At 46.1% G+C, this 18,777-nt stretch overlaps 1 protein-coding gene across 3 annotated transcripts in view; it reads right to left on the reverse strand.

Annotated features, from left to right (window-relative positions):
- The window catches only part of TP63 (tumor protein p63), a 109,579-nt gene that overhangs the window by 75,464 nt on the left and 15,338 nt on the right, over nucleotides 1-18,777 (reverse strand). For all 3 annotated transcript variants that reach the window (XM_069792417.1, XM_069792416.1, XM_069792419.1), the window contains exons 2-3: nucleotides 12,875-13,003; nucleotides 11,994-12,126 (exon numbers count right to left, since the gene is read on the reverse strand). In XM_069792417.1, coding sequence (XP_069648518.1) covers nucleotides 11,994-12,126; nucleotides 12,875-13,003 — 262 coding nt within the window. The remainder of the gene's footprint in view (nucleotides 1-11,993; nucleotides 12,127-12,874; nucleotides 13,004-18,777) is intronic.

An 18,777-nucleotide genomic window follows, 5' to 3' on the forward strand; every position in this document is an offset into this window, starting at 1 on the left:
GCTGGACAAGTGGCTTTTTGCAAATCAGTCATCCACAAGTGATACAAAGGAGGCCACCACCACCCTGACAGGGGTGGTAAGAGGTAACAGAGGATGCACCAGACACTGCACCCACCAATGCTGCTACAGTCCAGGCACAAGTGTACCCCTCTCATCGCCCCAGGGCTCCAAACTTTGTTTGCCTGGCTTCAGACCTAAATGCACCCCCCTCATAAGATGCTTTCCCCTGCCCCACAGGCTGGTGTCATGCCTTGAATATTCATACCAGCACCAATGGCGCAAGGGAAGAGGTAAAGGCTTGATCACTACTTTACCATGAGAAAGAAAAGCTCCCAAGTCTCATTTGATTCTCCCCTTTTGCAGATGCAAAAACTTCACATAGATGAGTCTCTAACAACAAATAGCAGCAAGGCAGCATCTCTCAGAGGCTCTCAGAGGGAAACTTGACTCCCTGAAATAGCGTATGTTTAAATGGCTGAGTCACAAAACCAAAGGGACACCCCCCACCTCCTCAAACATTTATCTGAGCCTTCCGGACAGGTCTCCAAGGGAAACAACAACATCAGTCCTGTTGCAACTGTGATGGTCAAAAGGCATGGCAAGACAATCTTTGTAGACTGAGATTATACCTTATTATACCAATTAGCCTAGTCAGAAAAAGCAAACGGATTCAGGCAAAGGCCTTCCTTTCACATGTTATAAAGAATTACTTCATATTGAGGCCAGATAAACAAGGTTTAACTCTAGTCTTCTAGTCCAACAAGCTCGCCCCCACCCCAAACAGGAAAAGAACAAACTAGAAAATAAGGAAATCAACCCAAAGCATCAGGAGTTGTACAAAGCCTGGCACTTCACGCTTTGGATGCTCAGTTGGATTGAACTGGAGAAAAAAAAAAAAAAAAAAAAAAGAGGCAGCAAAGCATCTCAGCCTCAGGAAAGGAAATCTCTTTAAAGCAATTTACGTCCAATACTGTAGGAAACTAAAAATAATAATTGCTGGTTAGATTTGAGAGTTTCAGCTGCAACCCTCCCAGATATTCTAGAAAGCTTCTGGTAACACTTTGTGGCTCCTGCTGGTATGTTTAAGAACAAAGTAATACACAAGCAAGACCCCTAAGTTTCCAAAATGAGGCATCAGCCAAGTCAAACTGCTGATTCAGGTTCTTTGTTTGAATGCACTTTTCCCCGTGCTGTTACATGATTTGTCCCAGCCTTTTTCAGCGGTACCACTTGCAAGTTCTCAATAACCTTTCCTGGATACAAGATAAGTGCGCTAAATCACAATGATTAAAAAAGTCATTGCCACAATTGTAGTGTTAATTGGAGATTGTGTAATTTCTTGTAGAAGGGGTGTGAGTGTGTGCGCGCACACACCTGCCTGTGCGTTAGGTGGTTCATGCAGAATTTCCTGCAGATCAAAGGAAAAAAAAAAAGCTGCTCAGACCTCTCCAGTCTTATAAAAATAGCATCTGGATCAACCGCGTCACCACGGACTGTGACGTTCACTCAGGTCAGAAATGTTTACAAATGAGGACTGAGATAACAGAAGGAGAAGGAAAAAAATAGAACATGGGGTTTGTTTTGGTGCTGGGGTTTTTTTGTTGTTTGTTGCATCTGAATAACTGCTGAATGCTCAAAAAACAAGCCTCTGCCAATTGGCTTTGGGAGTCTCTCCAGTGAAGACTTTACAGGGACAGACATGATAGATTGCAATAGCAGGCAGCTGGGTTAAAGAGCAAAAAGAAAATACTTTCAAAAATGTAAAAGTTGACCTCTTTTCTTGAAAATTCATGCAGAGCTGGTCTTCATTGTTCAAACCACAAGGAAGAGGGGAAAAAGAACCCAGCACATATTGAAAGAGGGACTTTCCCCTTTTATTAAAAAAAAAAAAAGGGCAAACAAAAACCAACCGCCTCCCCCCATAAAAACCCCCAAAACATATATGGCAAGACAAAAACAAATTAAAAAAAGAGAGGTGCTGCTGAAAAGCAGCATCCTGCCCACTGCTGACTGGATACAACCTTGTGTGCATCCTGGGGAGGCGGACGTGTGGCTTGAGGGACAGGCACCCCCGTTCTCGCAGCATTAACTGCTCTGCTGCACCCAGGAGCAAAAATTCGATGCCTTCCTGGCTTCCCCATTACTGACCCAGGGACAGGTCTTGATGCCCAGGACTTCGTTTGGAAAGCACTCAGGTGTATGTACCTTCAAACTAGAAACGCACCCTGGCTGCAAGTGCTTAGTACTGAGGATCAATCCCTTCTTCCAAGGACTTCAAATTGCATTCCCCCCCCCCCCCCCCCATTTTAGAAGTGCAGGGTAAAGAGATGGACTCGCCAAGGGCAGGAGAGCCCAGCTCCCAGCTCTGCTCACAGTCCCCCAAGGAGCGTGCCCCCCCCAAGGCAATCGCCTGTCACAACAGCCCTGCCCTCCGACCCTGGGTAAACATCTGCGCACGCTGCTTATTTGAGCTCCTGAAGTCTCCTTATCTCCCCCAGAACACCCTTCGGGCTAATTAGAGAGTTAATGGCATCATGTCAGGAGATAACGCTACAGTGAGGGGAGCAGGGAGAGGGAAGGTGGAAAGGAGTTGTGAAACAAAACCAGTTCCCTTCACAACCGCTGTGCAATATTGGTTTAGGAAGGGTGCACGCAGTCCCCGGGGACTCTGCCCTCCAGCTGCCGAGCTCCATTTAAGGAGAGAGCAAGACGCTCCTCTGGAGAGATTCAGCTCTCCAGCCAAGATGATGCAAGGTCCCCACGCCTTCCCTACCCTCTACACAACCAAAATCCCTCCAACCCCATCAAGGAAGGTCATTCCCACCAACGCGCCAGCAGGGAGGGACTTGCCTCCCACAGCTGGTGTACGATGCAGGATGGACACTGAGCATACAGATGATTTATCAAAAAGCATTATTCCTGGTGCTCCTTTTATCTAATTTTTCCCCCTTTTTTTGTGTCATAGTGACTCTCTTTAGAGAACAGTCGCTTTCACTGAAAATGCTTAGAGACAAAAGGAAACAACTGTCTTGACACAGAGATCTTTGCAAAGCAGAGATCTTTTGCAAAGCTGCAAAACCACTAGCCAGCACACTTGAGCAGACACTTTTGCACTGATGAGTGCAAAACCACAGGTCAGCAGATGTTCACTCATGGAGACTTGACCAGGGGACTTTGGGGGTTCAAGCCTCTGCTATCAGCACCTCTTTTGTCAGAGTAACAACCCTCAGCATTCGAACTGCATATTTGCCTGATGAGGGTCTTTGGATGCTCAGCACAGCATACTTGACCTGCCCCCCCCCCCCCCCCCCCCCATATTCGTAAAATATTTTGTAAGGGAGTAAATAAGAGAGAGGAAGTTACAGAAGAAAACTCATGAGAATTGCTTTGAGCAGCGTGAACAGCCCCATCCCTGCAGCTGGAGGTGAGACAGGGTCATGGCACAAACCTGCATCCCAGCACAAGACTGAGCACTCTGGCCAGGGAAAGGGAAAAACAGGAGATAGCAACAGATTAGAGAGTCTTTGTTTTTAATTACGAGAGAGGAGCAACTGTTGACAGACCAGGGTTGTTCTTGCACAAGCAGCTGAGGGGAAAGTGTTGTTCTTCCCTTATCTTGTATAAACTACAGATTGCTCTCGGGACATGCACAACTGTTCATAAATGCACAATCACAGCAGCTCTTTCCAGCCAGCCTCTGCTACCCTACCAACACCCTCCCACCCAAGCCCTTGTACAATAATCCAATATTAAAAAAAAAATTTATCGGTTTGCAATAACTTGAGAACAGTCTCCCAAAACTGGTTAAACCCTGACCCTGCAGCCAACAGCCATTCACACTTCTCATGTAAGCACATCGCTGTTATCCTATATTGCCCTGGTATGTTGGGCCACAACATACACCCCAAGGCAGCCAAGAAGCCTGTTTGTTCCTTGTTTCCTATGCAGAAATGTTGTATTTTGCAGTGCTGGTCTTTGTCCGGGTGCCCTCTGCCTGCTCTCACAGGCCACATCCACCACCAGTATGGCAACAGCCATAGGGTTCAGTTATATGGCCAGAGACCTTCCCCAGAAGATTGATCACTTTAGTTTCTGAATTGTTTAATTTTAGTCCAGTCTGGACATCACCATGAGGTCCACTGTACCCATCCATGCCCTCAAAGAGAAAGAAGGGTGCTTCAGGGTACATTTTCCTCCTGTTTAAGCAGGCTGCAGATAAAAATCCATGCTCTTAGAGCGACAGTTACATTCGTTACTGAAAACTCCTTTGATCTTTCATTAATCTCTGCAAATTCAGATGCTGATTAGCAGAGAGTTCATTCAGCAGTGAGCAAACTAACCCAGGCCACAAACCACTCCTTAATCTACGCTTCACAGAGATTGATTTAATTTTCTGTGACTGCCTGACAATTCACTCCCTCATTAATTTCAATGCTATCAAATCAGCAACAGTGAGGTGGAAAGCAGATGGTAGAGACACTCAGAGGAAAACATTACCTAGTCCAAAAGTCTCCTCGTGAAATATTGGAGAGAAAAATAATAGTCATTAACAGGACTGTGGGCAGGATCTGCAGAACCACAAAGCAACATATGTAGTGAGACTTTGGATGCATAAGACTTTCTTCAAAGCAAGAATCCCAATTAATGCAAGAGAGGACTTTAAAAACAAAAGCTACACCCCACAGCTTGCTGCAGCACAGACACTTTGGCTGTGTTAGACAAGGAAGAAGAGTGGGACGCTCCCAGGGCTGTGCTCCAGGTTTGTCTTAGCCTGAAAGGAACATCCCATGAGCCTGGCCACCCCTCCCAGGCACATCAGCACTGCAGCTTGCAACAGCACTGTGAGGTGCTCTCCATCCATCTCACCCCACAAAGGGGGTTACCATAAAGCTCAGCAAAGTTTTCATTTAGCTGGATGTGGACATCACCCTACTTCCAACTACTAACAAGAGAAGAGGGCTTCATTTCCTTTCTTCCAGCAATTTGGTTAAAAAATCCCAAACAAACAAAAACAACCAACCAAAAGAAGTCCAGAGGAAGGTGAACTTTGGGTATGGCCACACCACTCTACTTCTGTTGCTGTTCAAGTTGCGCTTTGTGGCTTGCTGAAATTCCAGCTGCCCAAGGGGTTTACCACTTATGGGCTGTAACCCAATCAAAGTGGTCCCAATAAATATGGGAATTATGTTTATAGGTTAAGAATGATAAATGAAAAAAAAAAGAAAAAAAGAAGGGGATCCTATCAACTTGATAGGAACATACAGTGAAATCCCATCAAGACAGCATAAACCTTAAACTTGCTCTAGAGGCAAAAGTGCCTATGATCTGTTGCTCCAAGATCAAGATGCCTTCTAATTAAGTGTTTGTAGAGACCTTTTAAAGATGTAAAATAAGCACTAACGCATTATTGCTCCATACTTAAGCAAGAAGCACGTGCAGCACCATGGAAATCTCTGGAGGCAGGCCTAGCTGCTTGGGGAAGATGTTTTCTGAAGTGACTGCTTCTTTTGTTTGGAGGTATTTGCATGTAGGCAGATGACAGGACTCACAATTGCAACACTCTTCCGCCTCAAGCGCTCATAGCAATACCAGCTAAAGCCAGCCCTCCATAGGAGCCAGGCCAGAATGAACACAAACCACCCCCTCTCACACATGGCGCTCTTCCAGTAGGTTTGTTCTTCTTGGCTTAAAATTAGTTTATTCCTTCCCAAGATGAATATAAAGCAAGGTACTGAAAGGGCAGAAATATTTAAAGAAATTTTAAATATGCTTCCAAAATGATCGATAGCACAGCAGACAGATCACCCATTGGTTTTCTTCAATACCATTGAGAATTCAGGGAATTGGCATTAAAAATAAAACATTTGGTGTAATGATACTCATCAACTGGCTGCATTCCTACAAAAGAAATGCAGCCAGCCCTGGTGTGCAGCCAGAACCAGGACAAAACAGCAGAGGAATGGTAGCTAGTGAAAAATTATTTTAAAGAAGCATAAATTTGCCTTCAGAGCCCTACTACACACAGAATGAGAGAAGTCTTCAGGCTTTGGCCAAACTGAATGTACAAATGCATTCTCTATGTGCATCCTTTACCTGAAGGAATTGAGCAGTTCTGGGTTTGGATCTGCAGCCCCAAATTTGATAATTAGATCATTTGGAAGGACCTACACTGCAGAAGATTAAACATTCAGCAGGATTACAAAGCCAAGCCTAAATTAGGAGAGCCTACAAGTTCAACTGCAAACAAGAGAGGTGCTGGAGGGAAACTTCCAACAGAATAATGCATTTGCTCATTATGGAAATGCCTTTGCATAATCTCAACTTTCTCTGCACAGCTATGGAACGAACAAATACCCACAAAGAAGAGAAACTTGGCAAGCCTCAAACTCTCTCAAGCACAAACCAGACAGTAATAAAAGCTTTGATCACATCCCTGTGCTGTACGAAGTCCTTCCTTCCTTTCTATGGTCAATCTGGGAATACTTAGGCATGGAAACAGAAAGCCACGCAACCCACTTCGCTGCATCGACTTATCAAATCGGCCTTATCCTCCAGGTGCAAAACCATTTCCCAACAAAATGCAGGGCTGCGGCACCTGCCAGAGCCCTTAGTCAGCCCCTGCACTGGGACTCTCTTCCTGCACCGCTCAGCCACCTCATGCATACCACGGCAGCTCCCTGCCCTGCTGTCCGTACACAGGGATGTCCTCCCTGTCCTGCAGTCCCACCACCCCTTAACCAGCTTTCACCTGCTTCCTCAGCCATTACCTTGCAGCAAGTGGAGCTCTCTTCTCCTGACCCAGAAAAATACTTTTAAACAAGCAATTAAAATTTAACAGAGATCAGAGCCTGCGCTTTAATATTACAGTGTTGGATAGGATACAACAGGCTTCCTGCAGGACAGTGGCTTGGTTTTTTTTGTTTTTTTTTTTTTTTTTTTTTTTTTTAAATAACAGTCCATCATATTGCTGCACACCTGATCCTGACCACAGTCCCCAAGTGATGGGCTCCCAGGGACCCAGGAATTCAGTGCATGGCCACCAAATACGACTTACTGAACTGATTTACACAGTGCTAAGTCTGAGAGCATGCAGAAGAGAGCCAGCAGCCACCTTGGGCCAGGATAGCTCTGCAGGGGCCTCAGCCCTGCTCCTCTCCAGCTCGCCGGGCTGCAGCACGGGAAGGTATGCTGTGCAAGGTGGCTGGGGTGGCTCCTCCACAAGCCTACAGAAGGTTAAACCTGGGAAAGGTTTCTTGTTTTCATTGGGAAGCATCAAATACCAACTCTGAGATGCACCACTGGTGTGAGGGCTGAGGTCGAGGGCCTCCACACCTCCATATCCCACATGGGCCACATCCAGTCTCTCCTACAGCCTAGTTTTATCTCCACCTCTGTGTATAAGGGAGAACAGCAAAGTTACAGAGCTGAACCTCTCACTTTTAAAACTATGAAACACACGTTGCACCTCTAAAATTTCTGTAGCTGCCAGGCTTGGGACGCCCACAGCCCATGAAGCTGAGGATCCAAACCCAAAAGGATGCAGCCCTGTCTGAAGCACTCACACCACCATCCCCAGGGCAGAAACCCACCCCACCAGGAGCTCAGCAGTGCCCAACCAAGCCACACACAGCAAATCCCCACGATGATTTGCAGAAGATGAGGAAGGACAAAGTTAAAAAAAAAAAAAAAAAGGCAAGGAATTCTCTCTCCCTTTTGTGGGGAGGGACAGATCCAGGTTAAGAAAACTCTGACCACGGCGACTGTCTGGGGAAAGGCATTCCACTGAACTGGTTAGGCAAGGGGCTGCAGAGGACAGCTCGCTCAGGGGCATGAAATAAGGTATGTACAGGGGGAGGGGGATGAGCTGCTCCATCACTGGGGACAGCACTCCTGCTCCTGCCTGCAAGGTTCCCGGAGCCCTGGACAGACTGCTGGGATGGTGGTAGAAGACTTCCAGACTCTGCAAGCCCCTCAAATAACACTTTTATCAGGATGCTGCCCGCTGAAGTCCTTAGCCCAAAGCAGCTTTGTTTGGGTCCAGACTAGCATATCTTAGCATCAGTGAGCAGTTTAAAGGACTTCTGAGGGGTGGTGAAGGAAAGCAATTTTGCACCTGGTATGGCAGGCTGACAACACACTGTGAAGGCTCCAGGGCAATGCAGGGGTTATTGCACTGCCACATGCTCGTTCCTAGAGACAGGTCTCCGGACCCCTCCTCCCTGTAGCTCCAAGGTATTTAGTCAGTCAGAAAAAAAAACCAAGAAAATACCTATAGCATTTCTAGCACTGCAGGATACAGCCTTGGAGACCAGCTGAATGCAGGGAGCTGGCCACCACCCCACCACAGACCCCACAGTTGCTGGCTACATTTTTGGTCAGGAAAGAGGCTGGGGACCACCTTTTTTGGTGAGCCTAAAGAATGGCAGGTGGCCCACAAGGACACACATTCAACTTACCTTCCTGGCCATCTGCAGCTCCTTCCCACACCAGGGCCATGGCAGAGACTAAACGTTCTCCACACCCACAGGGACCACCAGCCCCTCACTCCAGCTATGCAAAAAGGCAGATCTCTGCTGGGATTTCCCAGCGTGACTGTGGTTAATGCCATGGGAGAGGAAGAGGCACAGCCGGCAGCCTCACAGATGGGCCACCTAGGACATTGTGAAAGAGCCGGTCACAAGGCACACAGCCAGGGAAGGCTGCTGACTGTCTAATGTTACACCAGACCCACAAACCCTCTTCCTGTCCCCTCCAGCTCTTTTCATCCCAAGGTAGTGTCGATCACCAGTTTCTCTTACCCCCTTCTTAGATGGGGCACAGGGAGAATATTTCTTCCTTAAAAACAAGAGTCTGAGAACTGCAAGGTTTTGGCTCAGCAAGAGACAGAGCTGTAGCTCAAACAAGAGGGGTTTCCTTGTCAGCCAACATCCTTCTCCATCTCTCTCCTCAGATACTTGCATTTTCAAGGCAATGAACACAACTGATGGGTGTTCAGCAGGGCAGAACTCACGCTCATTTTCCAGCCCACCAGTGGGACAGCTTCTTCAGGCACTGCTCTGAACACTGTAGCTCCTTCCCCACTGCCAGCTCTGTTGTGAACTGGCAGCTGTACCCCCCCAAATTAAATAATAATAATTAAAAACAAAACAAAACAAAAAAAAATCACAGCTCTCACTGACACAACTCCTGGGATCAAGGATGGACATCTTGCAGGGCTGAAAGCTTCATTTTTCAGCCATAAGTTGCAAGAAGGTGCAGAGCTTATTTTAAAGGCTGATTGGGATTGCCTTGAAGTCCACATAAGGACAATTTCTTTAAATAAACCAGTCTTAATTGCTTTGCACCTATTTAAATCTCACATGGTGGTACATTTTGGAGAAAAACTGGCCTTGCTCTTTTCCTAAGACAGATCTAATAATAAAAAGCACTCTGCCTCGATCTCACTGTTCATCTCCCAGGGCCCCTCTGTTTCTGCTGCATTCCTTTGTGTTTATCTGCCCTCTTCAACTCTTCGCTGCAATCAGCTGCGTGCAGCACCTAGTGTCTAGAAGTGACACGGCTGAGGTTACAGTAGAGACAGGTGCAAGGGGAGCTCTTGCCCCGAAGCTATCCAAAGGAAAAGAGAAGCTGGAGGGGAAGAGGGTTGTAAGGTATTTCAGATTAAAGCCGACAAACAGCAAACACCTTGCCCCAGGCTACACATTCTCTGCTAGCACAAGCTGCAGCGGCTGCGAGCCCCAGAAACAGCAAAGCAAACACAGACTTCTCTGCAAGGGGGAGTTGTCACCTGTCAGGGATGTTTGCAAATTTATAGGGAGGTGGTGGTGGTGGTAAGGGGAGTAAAAAGAGCTTTCCTCATTTTAAAAGACAGGCTGTTTGCACAGGTTTGCGATGCATATTTTGCTCTGTAAAGGCTTTTGTCCAGCATTCAACTGAGCGAAGGTGCTGTCTTCCACTGAAGACAAACTGGAACATTTATTAATGTACATACATTAATGTACTCCGAGCCGCTGCCTTACAGTAAGGGCGAGGATGGGATGGAATTTCCCTGCTCCCCCTTCGGCTTGTCATGTCAGTGAAAAACACTTTTTAAAGAAGCCACCGTGCATCTCAGCCTCTCTAGAAATGCCTCTTGCAAGGCTGGGATCAAACCCATCATAAGCAAGAGGTAACTGCATAGCAAAAGCTGCCTGTCTTCCTCTCCTAGCCCCAGTGCTCACTTCAGCAGTACTCAGAGAGGACAAGAAGGGATTTTCTATTCATATTTCACTGTACCACAGACTGGAGAGAGAGACTCTGAACAAGGGCTTCAAGTGAGCCAGCCAGCTACCGCAGGGCTCTGCGGACAGCTCAGAGGAACTGGAAATGGGGAGGCTTTGCTAGCACTCAATGCAGCAAGTCCAGGTTTGAACGTGGAAGGAGCAAAGTTTCTGCTGATGACCTTTAAACTGTTGGGGATTGTTTTTTAATAGGACAGAGTTAGTTCAAACAGAACGCTACCACCCACTTTGAAAATTAGGAGCCCTGCTAAACATGGAGAATGTTTGGACTAGCTGTTGAAGAGACAACATTTTACTGGAGCTGTACTATGGTGTTGGAAAAAGCCAAGATCCAGATGCTGATTAAAGGCTTGCACACCACCTCTCTGTTCCCAACCCAACCACAGAATCAAGCAAAAGATAACCAGACTTGATGTCAGTCACCTCTCCTTGTGCACTTGGATTAGCTTCACCACTGCAGCCAAGCACATACCCCACATTAGCCAAGCACATACCCAACCTCAGAGTGCCCTTTTTACCCTTTGCAATCTTGCAAGGAAAGAGAAGAGCACCACAGTCTCCCCAGCAGTCACACCAGAGCAATAGTAACAGGTCAAACCTTCTGTCACTGGGGTCTGCAACCAGTGTGACCTGGGAGCTCTTTCCTTGCAGATGTGATCCTCCAGGTTACAAACACTGCCAGGATGCAGACCACCAATACACCATTGCTGGGCACATTAAAAATGGTGGTTCATTAACCAAAGAATTAACTGACCCAGTTTCTCAGCATGGAAACACAGAGGAACAAGAAAATTTACAGACCCCCACACAAATTTCAAACCATGCATGATTTTTACCCCAAAGCATACAAAAACCAGGAAGAACAGAAACAAGACACGAAAAGCTCGAACTCCTGAAATACCTCCTGCTCCAGCCTGCAAGAATAGCACCTGGCTTCTTCACCAGAGTTATTGCTAAGAAAGAGCTGGTCAGTTTGTGCCAAAGGCAATGAACCAGCAACCACCAATGCCTCAACTGCATTCCAGTCTTGAGCCACTGGTGAGACACCCATGGCAAAAACTTGTTACGAACACTCTCTGGCTTTGCCTATCTGGAGACACAGTAGGAAAAAAACCCAAACATGGTCTGAAACCAAGTTTTCATTCATATTTGACCTTCAAGAGAAGAAAAACCAGTGAAGAACTCCTGCCCTTGATCAGCAAAATTGCAACTGTGCCCAGAATACCAACTATTTTAACCCTGAGGCCACATACACTAGCTCCAAGCAGAGAGTGAGCAGGGATGGTTGAGCGGCCAGGCAAGGGCAAGAGACTCCTCAGTTCTTCTGCCTGTTTAGATGCCTCGTCCCTCTCTCCTGCCATTGCTGCAGCAGGAGAGGAGGAGCAGGTAAAGGAGCCAGCCTGCTTCTCCTGACAGCCCCAGGGAGGCACAGAGGAGCGATGCCTTTCCACAGGTCACATGCCATCCAGTTCAGCCACGTGTACAGAAACACTGTTCACCACCACCAGAGTCACTTGGCAGAGCCGTGCTCCCAACCAGCTTCTGTGGGTGGGACACAACAGGCAAAGCAAGAAGGAACTTCCCTGGTCAGAGGCAGTGGCCACAACTCCTCCGCCAAGAGAGGGAAGATGGCCCTGGGGCAACGCAGCAAGTATAGCTCCTGCAAAAACTCCCCATCTGTCCCCAAAGGTTAAGGAAGTTCTCACTACTCACCCACATTGGGTCATTCAGCTCCGTGTCCTGCACCCGGACGCAGTCCATGCTAATCTCTATTTTGTTTGTAGGGCCATTTTCAGATGGGCCATCGATGAAGTTTAAATCGATCGGCTGAACCGAGCATATTGGCCTGAAAAGAACAGAGCGATGCAATTAAAGTTAGCCAAATTCTGTTTTCCACCCCCCCTCACCCCATGCTAGGGTGTCACCCAGGACTTAGGCATGACCACGAACCAGGCTCAGGACAAAGTAAGTAAGTACTAATGAACAACTACCTCATCACCCACTATGCTAACAGCAGCCCCTGAACAGGACAGGGCCTGGAGGGACATTTCACTTGCCTGACCGTAAAAATGAGGTAAGAGCACAGGAGTTAAATCACTGAAAGACAGAACTCATGGAGGATTTATAGCAGTAACTGTCTCAGCATCAGTCACTGCAAGTCAGGAATGGGAACAGAATCAGTTTTATTTCCTTCAGTGGACCTGACAGGATGAACTCTGCACCATCTCCACCTCCTCTCCCTCCCTGGCATCAGCAAAAGAGGAAAACATGCAGCCTGGACACAGAGTAATGACCCCATTTCCTTAGGGGAAAATGCCAACCATCCACCTGCTGGAAAGCAGTCAGCTCAGCAACAAAAGGTCTTGAAGAGAGTCAGTGTCACTGCTGATCTCTGCATCTGTTCCCCATAGCCTGGATGTAGAACCTCTTGAAAGCTCAAGAGCTGTCAGTCTTCACAGACTCACACCCACATCTTCTAATCAACAGGTACAGAAGACTCCAAAACCCCCAGCATCAGTCCCCTGAGCAGGCTAATTAGAGGCGTCCTGTCCCAAAACACCTTGTTCCACAGGTTCCACGTAAGGGCTACTTACTGTTCCAGGAAGTCCCAGATATGCTGGAGCACCTCTGGGCTGAGGAATTCCCTGGGCTGTGAGCTCTGGGACATGGCTGATCGGTAGTAACTCTCCTTCCAGGAGAAGTGGCTCGGAGTTTCTACAAACCTTAAAAAACAAAAGCAAAAAAAAAAAAAAAAAAAAAAAGAAAAGAAAAGAAAAAAAAGAAAAACACACACACACAAAGATATGTTGAATGCATGAGCCCAACTTGATGAAAACCCATAAATAGAAGCTATTGTGTGAAAAAGGAGACACGCTGAATGCCTGGAACATTCACAGCTGTACAACACACATTCCACACTGCTGCAGATGCTGTATTTAGACGGGAGAGAATTTGGCCACCCTGCCCGATAAGTTAAATATCCCTCAGAGTCCACTGGGATGCTGTGTCATAAGAATCCCACAGGAAAAAAAAAAGCCACCTTCCATTTTACGCCCAAATAATCAACTTTCCATATAAAGCAGGTAGTCTTTCCAGCAGGTGAAGCATCTAAGCAGTGTGAGATTCCACTGTCCCTGGCTGGTTGCCTCTCTGGATTTCATGCCTTTGGATGATTTAGATGACTTCTCCTACACTCAGCCACTGCAGCTGAGGTCTTTGACTAAAATATGTATATATTTTTTTAAATTTAATAATAATAATAATATCATCATCTTCTTTTTGCTTTATTTGCTATGGAGATAAGTTCCATCACATCAGATTATATCTGCTTGTCTATTGCCTTCTCACCTCCAGTAATTTCTGAGCCCAACTGGCTGATTTCCACCAGATCTGCTAATTACCTTGGCCATTTTTATCCCCTTAAGCTCCCAGAAGCCTCACAGAAATAGGTGGGCCCAAGAGGAGCAGTGACGAAGCCGGAGCACTCGCGCCTTCCACAGCTGCACATTCTCATCCTACTGGCCAATTTCTAAATTCAAACGCAGCAGCTTTTACACCCATGTCAAAATGCTCAACGGCTGCAAGGATGTAAGGGGGGGGGGAATTTCTCAAGTATATTTGCAGTTGACAAAAACCCTCAGTTCCACTTAATCAGAGTACGAGGCAGGTGACTGCCTTTCCTGCTACAAGGGCAGGGGCACCCTGCAAAATTTTCATGTAAAAGAGTTGTTTTGACACAATGCAACTGAACCACTGTGCTCCCTGCCAGGGGAATGGCTGTGGCAGGAGCCAGGGCTATAAATGGATTCCAAAGAGAATTGGACTAACATTTGGTTTGGCACATTTTGATGCTGTTTAACACAATGGCCTAAACAAATTGCATGGAAGACCCTAATTTATTAAGCTGCCAAAATTAAGAAAGAGTGTTTCAGAGGGAGTATCACACTACAGTTGTTCTTTTTGTCTACTTTTACCTGGAGCATCAGTTTCTGGCTGCTGTCAGAGAGGGATCTAGCTCTTTTTGCTGAATTTGTATGGCTTCTTATGTTTTGAGGATGACTCTGGTCTGCAAAAAGCAGGGCTTTCCTCACCTCTGTTGCCCACAGAACTGCATGCTCTTTGGAAAGTTCAGTTTTCCTAAGCTAACAGAAATCAAAGTGGTTTCAACCCCCAGAGCCATAGCTGAGCATGCCTCAAAATAGGTGAAAGTATCACTTCAGTTACTCATCCTTTTTGTGATTAACAAAAAACCCCCAACATCCTTTAAAAGTTCATGAACAGCCAGAGACAAAAATAAAATTCAGAAGTGTCATAGCCAATAGCTCTGTCTCACAGATGCGAGCACATACCCACATTACATGTGAATAAATAATCACAAATCCTCTGAGAACAGCAGTTATCCCACAAAGTGCCAGAAATTACTCCTTTCAGGCTTTCAGTCTGGTAAGGCACTTTCAAGAGTGCCATACTGAAACCCAGAAGAACAGATCTGGCCTAAAGACTGCTATATAAGCTGCAAACCAACGCTATCACAACCTTTGTAGGAGAGGAATGGGGAGTGCACGCTCCCCAACCCACTCTGCCACTAAACCCGCGGACGCCAGGCACTGCTCGGTACCCTGCACCCGGTCTTAACGTCCGAGGAACAGGCAGAGAACACCCACAATGGGTTCTTCAAAGCCATCACAGTGCTCGCTTTTAGCAATTATTTACCACTTATCACAACTGCCCTTGATTTGAACACTAAAAATCATTTCTTAGGAATTAATTCCAAGGTAGCAACAACAACTGTCTGCACCAGCTCTTCCCTATGTACACAGGAACCAACTTCACCAAAAAGAGTTACTACAAAACAGACCTTCCTCAGAGACCTTCTTTCCTCAGTGCAATGATGTTCCTGCCTGTCATGACATGCCTCAGCTTTGGTTCACAACTGCACAAAGTCCGAGGTTTCAAGAAGGCAAAGCAACCCAGTTCAGCCCTGCTTCTCCTGGCCCTTGTAGTCCCACTCAGCAGCAAAGCAGAAGTTGCTTATCATAAACCTACCCCAACCGAGCACTCTTCACAGTGCCCACAGCCTGCAGCACAGGAAAGGAAGGAGATATTAGCTGCACAGTCTGATAAAGGCAGGTTTGTTATTGTACACCTCTTCAGCTAACAGAGCTGTTAGAAAGAGTCACACCAGTTAAGGACACAACCGGTGTATTCCTGTACTAAACACAACTCCAAATTTCTCCAGAGAGAGGCATTTTCCAGCTGTGTCATCTTTATCCCTGTACCCAACCTAACTCCTGGCTTACTGTTTCTAAGAAAAGCATGATCAGTTTTTACCTGACGGCCAAAAAGGCATGTTTCCCCATACCAAGCAAAAGAAGTTCCCTGGTTAATGCTGTCACAGAAGCGAAATTTGAGAGACTCCTTCAACACTCTCTGCAACACCTTTACTACCCATACAGCACTATTTCCAAGGAGGCTGCAGGATTAGGTGGCCAACCTTAGCAAGGCATCTGTTAGAAGGCTAGAGTGTTACAGAGGTAGTGAGCATTGCTTTTTTACTCAGTTTGGTGCACCCTGCTCTCAGGGAAAGAGCTGTCAAGCCCCAAGAAAACCAACTTCAGCTCAGCACAAAGCTACGTGCAAGCTAAACCGCCTCCTTCCCTGTGATCTTAAAACCTAAACCTAGTGCCATTTTCCTTAACAAACAGCCTTCAGCACAGAGGAGCAGCCTCTGTCTACTAAACAGCATAACTAAGTGCCCAAATTTGCTCTTTCACAAGAAAATAGCAGCCACAACCTAAGCAAGATCTAAGCACAAATTTCACTACTCTAGTTAATTGCCTTTTCCCACATCAGCAGACGCTCTAGCTTCAGTAAAATAATTCCCAAGTGCCTAAAGTTAATCACAAGCTAGCAGTTTGCTAGCTACAAGTTTGCATTGTTCAAATTGCTCCTACCAGCTGCTTTTTTTATTAACAGACATTTAAACAACATCCCTTTTACCCATAACCACTCATGTCAAAGCACATCATAGCTGATAACACTACTGAACACAGCCTATTATACCAAACTACTGACTATGACGGGACAAAGCATGGTAGTAAGTCTTGTCTAGCTTGCCCTCTGCTTTAACTCTACAAGCTAATTCCCTGCATTAACTGCTGAAATAGTTGGTAGGCAGCTTGCCACAAGCAGAGAGCACTAACTGCATCGGGTTAGAACTACAGAGGGATTCACAGCCCCCATCAAACTGCAAGCCGAATAAGACATTGAACCCACAAACCCCTCCTTTAAAAACCACCAGGGGATTATTAATTAACAGAAATAGCAGGTTAAATCTTTTCTGAAAAGCAGCACCTCACCAAGAGCACAGGTTTTCCTGGCACAGTGCTGGGACACTGCTCCTGAATCACTGAATCCCAGAACAGGTTGCAGCCAGCAAAGCACTCCCACTAAGGTCTAGCTCAGCTCCATCCTATTTATTGTGCTGAAGTGAGAGCAGTCCAGATTCCAGGTGAAAGCACTTCTCCAGATTCACTTGGTAGGCTGAAGCCTTGGGCACACAGATTGTTTTGCTGCCTCCTGATCATTTCCCCAGAAGTGCTGTGTTACAGCCCACCGAGTAGGACTGGATCCCAGCTGATTCAGTTTGCCATCACACCAATGAGTGAGATCTCTGCAAAATATGGCAATGAGAGCAACATGACCCTGGAGCTGTGCTCACACAGCACTCAATTTCAGAGTATCCCAGAAGACTGGGAATGTTAAACATCACAAAAAAAAACCCCAACAAAACAAAACCCCAACAAAACCCAACAATCAAAAAAAAACCCCCACCCCTGTCAAGCACAGCATTTGTCTTTCATAAGCCTTAGCCCATCTGCATTGCTGTTACCTTTCCCTGGAGCCAAGGGTCCTAACACAGGTGGAAAAAATGCCCTGACTGCTTGGCCCAACATTACATAAACTGGTGGCAAACAGAAGAGAAAACAAGGCATTTTTGCTCCCACTACCTCACTCCAAGCATATGCTTCCACTCTTCACCACATTTTCTCCCTTCCAACCTTCACATCAAAGACATTAAAGAAAAGCAACAAAACAACCTAAACCACTTTTCACACCAGAAAACAATGACAGAAAACTATTAAACTCAACTATTGCAACGCTTCTTACCCAAAAAGCCACCTTTCACTGCAAACAACTTTGCTTAGAAAGGGCTAAACCCAAACCACGAAGGCTTGACTTACTGCTGGGGAAAAGACACGAGCTCCTGAGGAAAGGAAGACCTGGGTTTGATACAGAGCATGCACAGCCCCTCCTCTGTAGCTTTAACCTTAAAGGCAGATGCCACCTGCTTTCACTGATATAGAGTCAGATCTTATGCAGGGTGCAGCTCCACTGGGGTGCATGCGTGAGTCCAGCAACCTCCTTCCAAAAATAAGAAAGGTTATTACAGCCAAGAGGTAGCATGGTTTTCTTTGGGTTTTCATCCAAAACGGGCTCGGAGCTTCAACACTGTGAACTGCCCCTGGGTTAGTAGCAGAGTTTATGCGGAAACCAGAAATGAATAAGGTATCTCAGTGAAGCTGCTGTGTTGGGTTTCAAGAAACCCAAGCACCTCCAGTTCTCCTTAGCTTGCATAGGAAGCTGGAGCTCTGGGGTGATTTGTGTTTCTCCCGCACGGTGTGCAAACTCTCGGAAACTATCAGTGTGGTTTATAGATGCTGAACTTCATGGTTTGATGTTGGTGTAAAGCCATGGTGTAAAATCTTGTGAGAAGAAATCTTTCACACTAAGGATGAGCAAAAAGATTTGGAGCTTTTTCTTTTGCTTGTTGCCAAAGTTACAGGATGTTGTTTTCTGTTTCTCCCCACCAAATGTCTATCAACAGCTTACAATTCTCTATCACTGGCTCTGTAGTCCTCAGTGGACAAGCAGATGGGGCCAGAGAAGTCTTTCTTTGTAAGCTACAGATCTGCTGTTGTTTCACAAGATAAATTCCTCTAAAGGACCTGCTGGTGGAATACTAAGGAGACCTTGAGGTAAAGAGAAGAACATCTACTCTTAAGAAGAAAGCACTTCCACATTATACAAATGAACCCAAAGAATAATTAATAATGTCTAAATAATGATATCTAATACGGCTCATTTTATTCATAGCTCTCAAAGTGCTCTACAAAGGAAGACAGTGTAATTACTCCCATTTTACCTGTGGGAAAACTAAGGCACCAGGAGGTCAGAGGATTACTCATTGTTACTCAGCAAGCCAGTTGTGCAGCCAGAAATACAACCTTGGTCACCTGAGTGCCAGTCTGGTGCTGCTCAGAAAGGAACTAGTGACTTTGGGTGTCAAGATAGAGAAATTTAAAAAGACCTTAATTTCTTCAGGTAGAGTTGCATTGCACTTTCTAGAGAAAGAAAACCCCAAACTTCATTTATATTTAGGCACCAAAATGCTGATGCCCAGGAATGAAAATCAAAGCTGCAGAAATGCTGTGAC

Source organism: Haliaeetus albicilla, chromosome 9 (genome assembly GCF_947461875.1).
Source record: "Haliaeetus albicilla chromosome 9, bHalAlb1.1, whole genome shotgun sequence".
NCBI lineage: Eukaryota > Metazoa > Chordata > Aves > Accipitriformes > Accipitridae > Haliaeetus > Haliaeetus albicilla.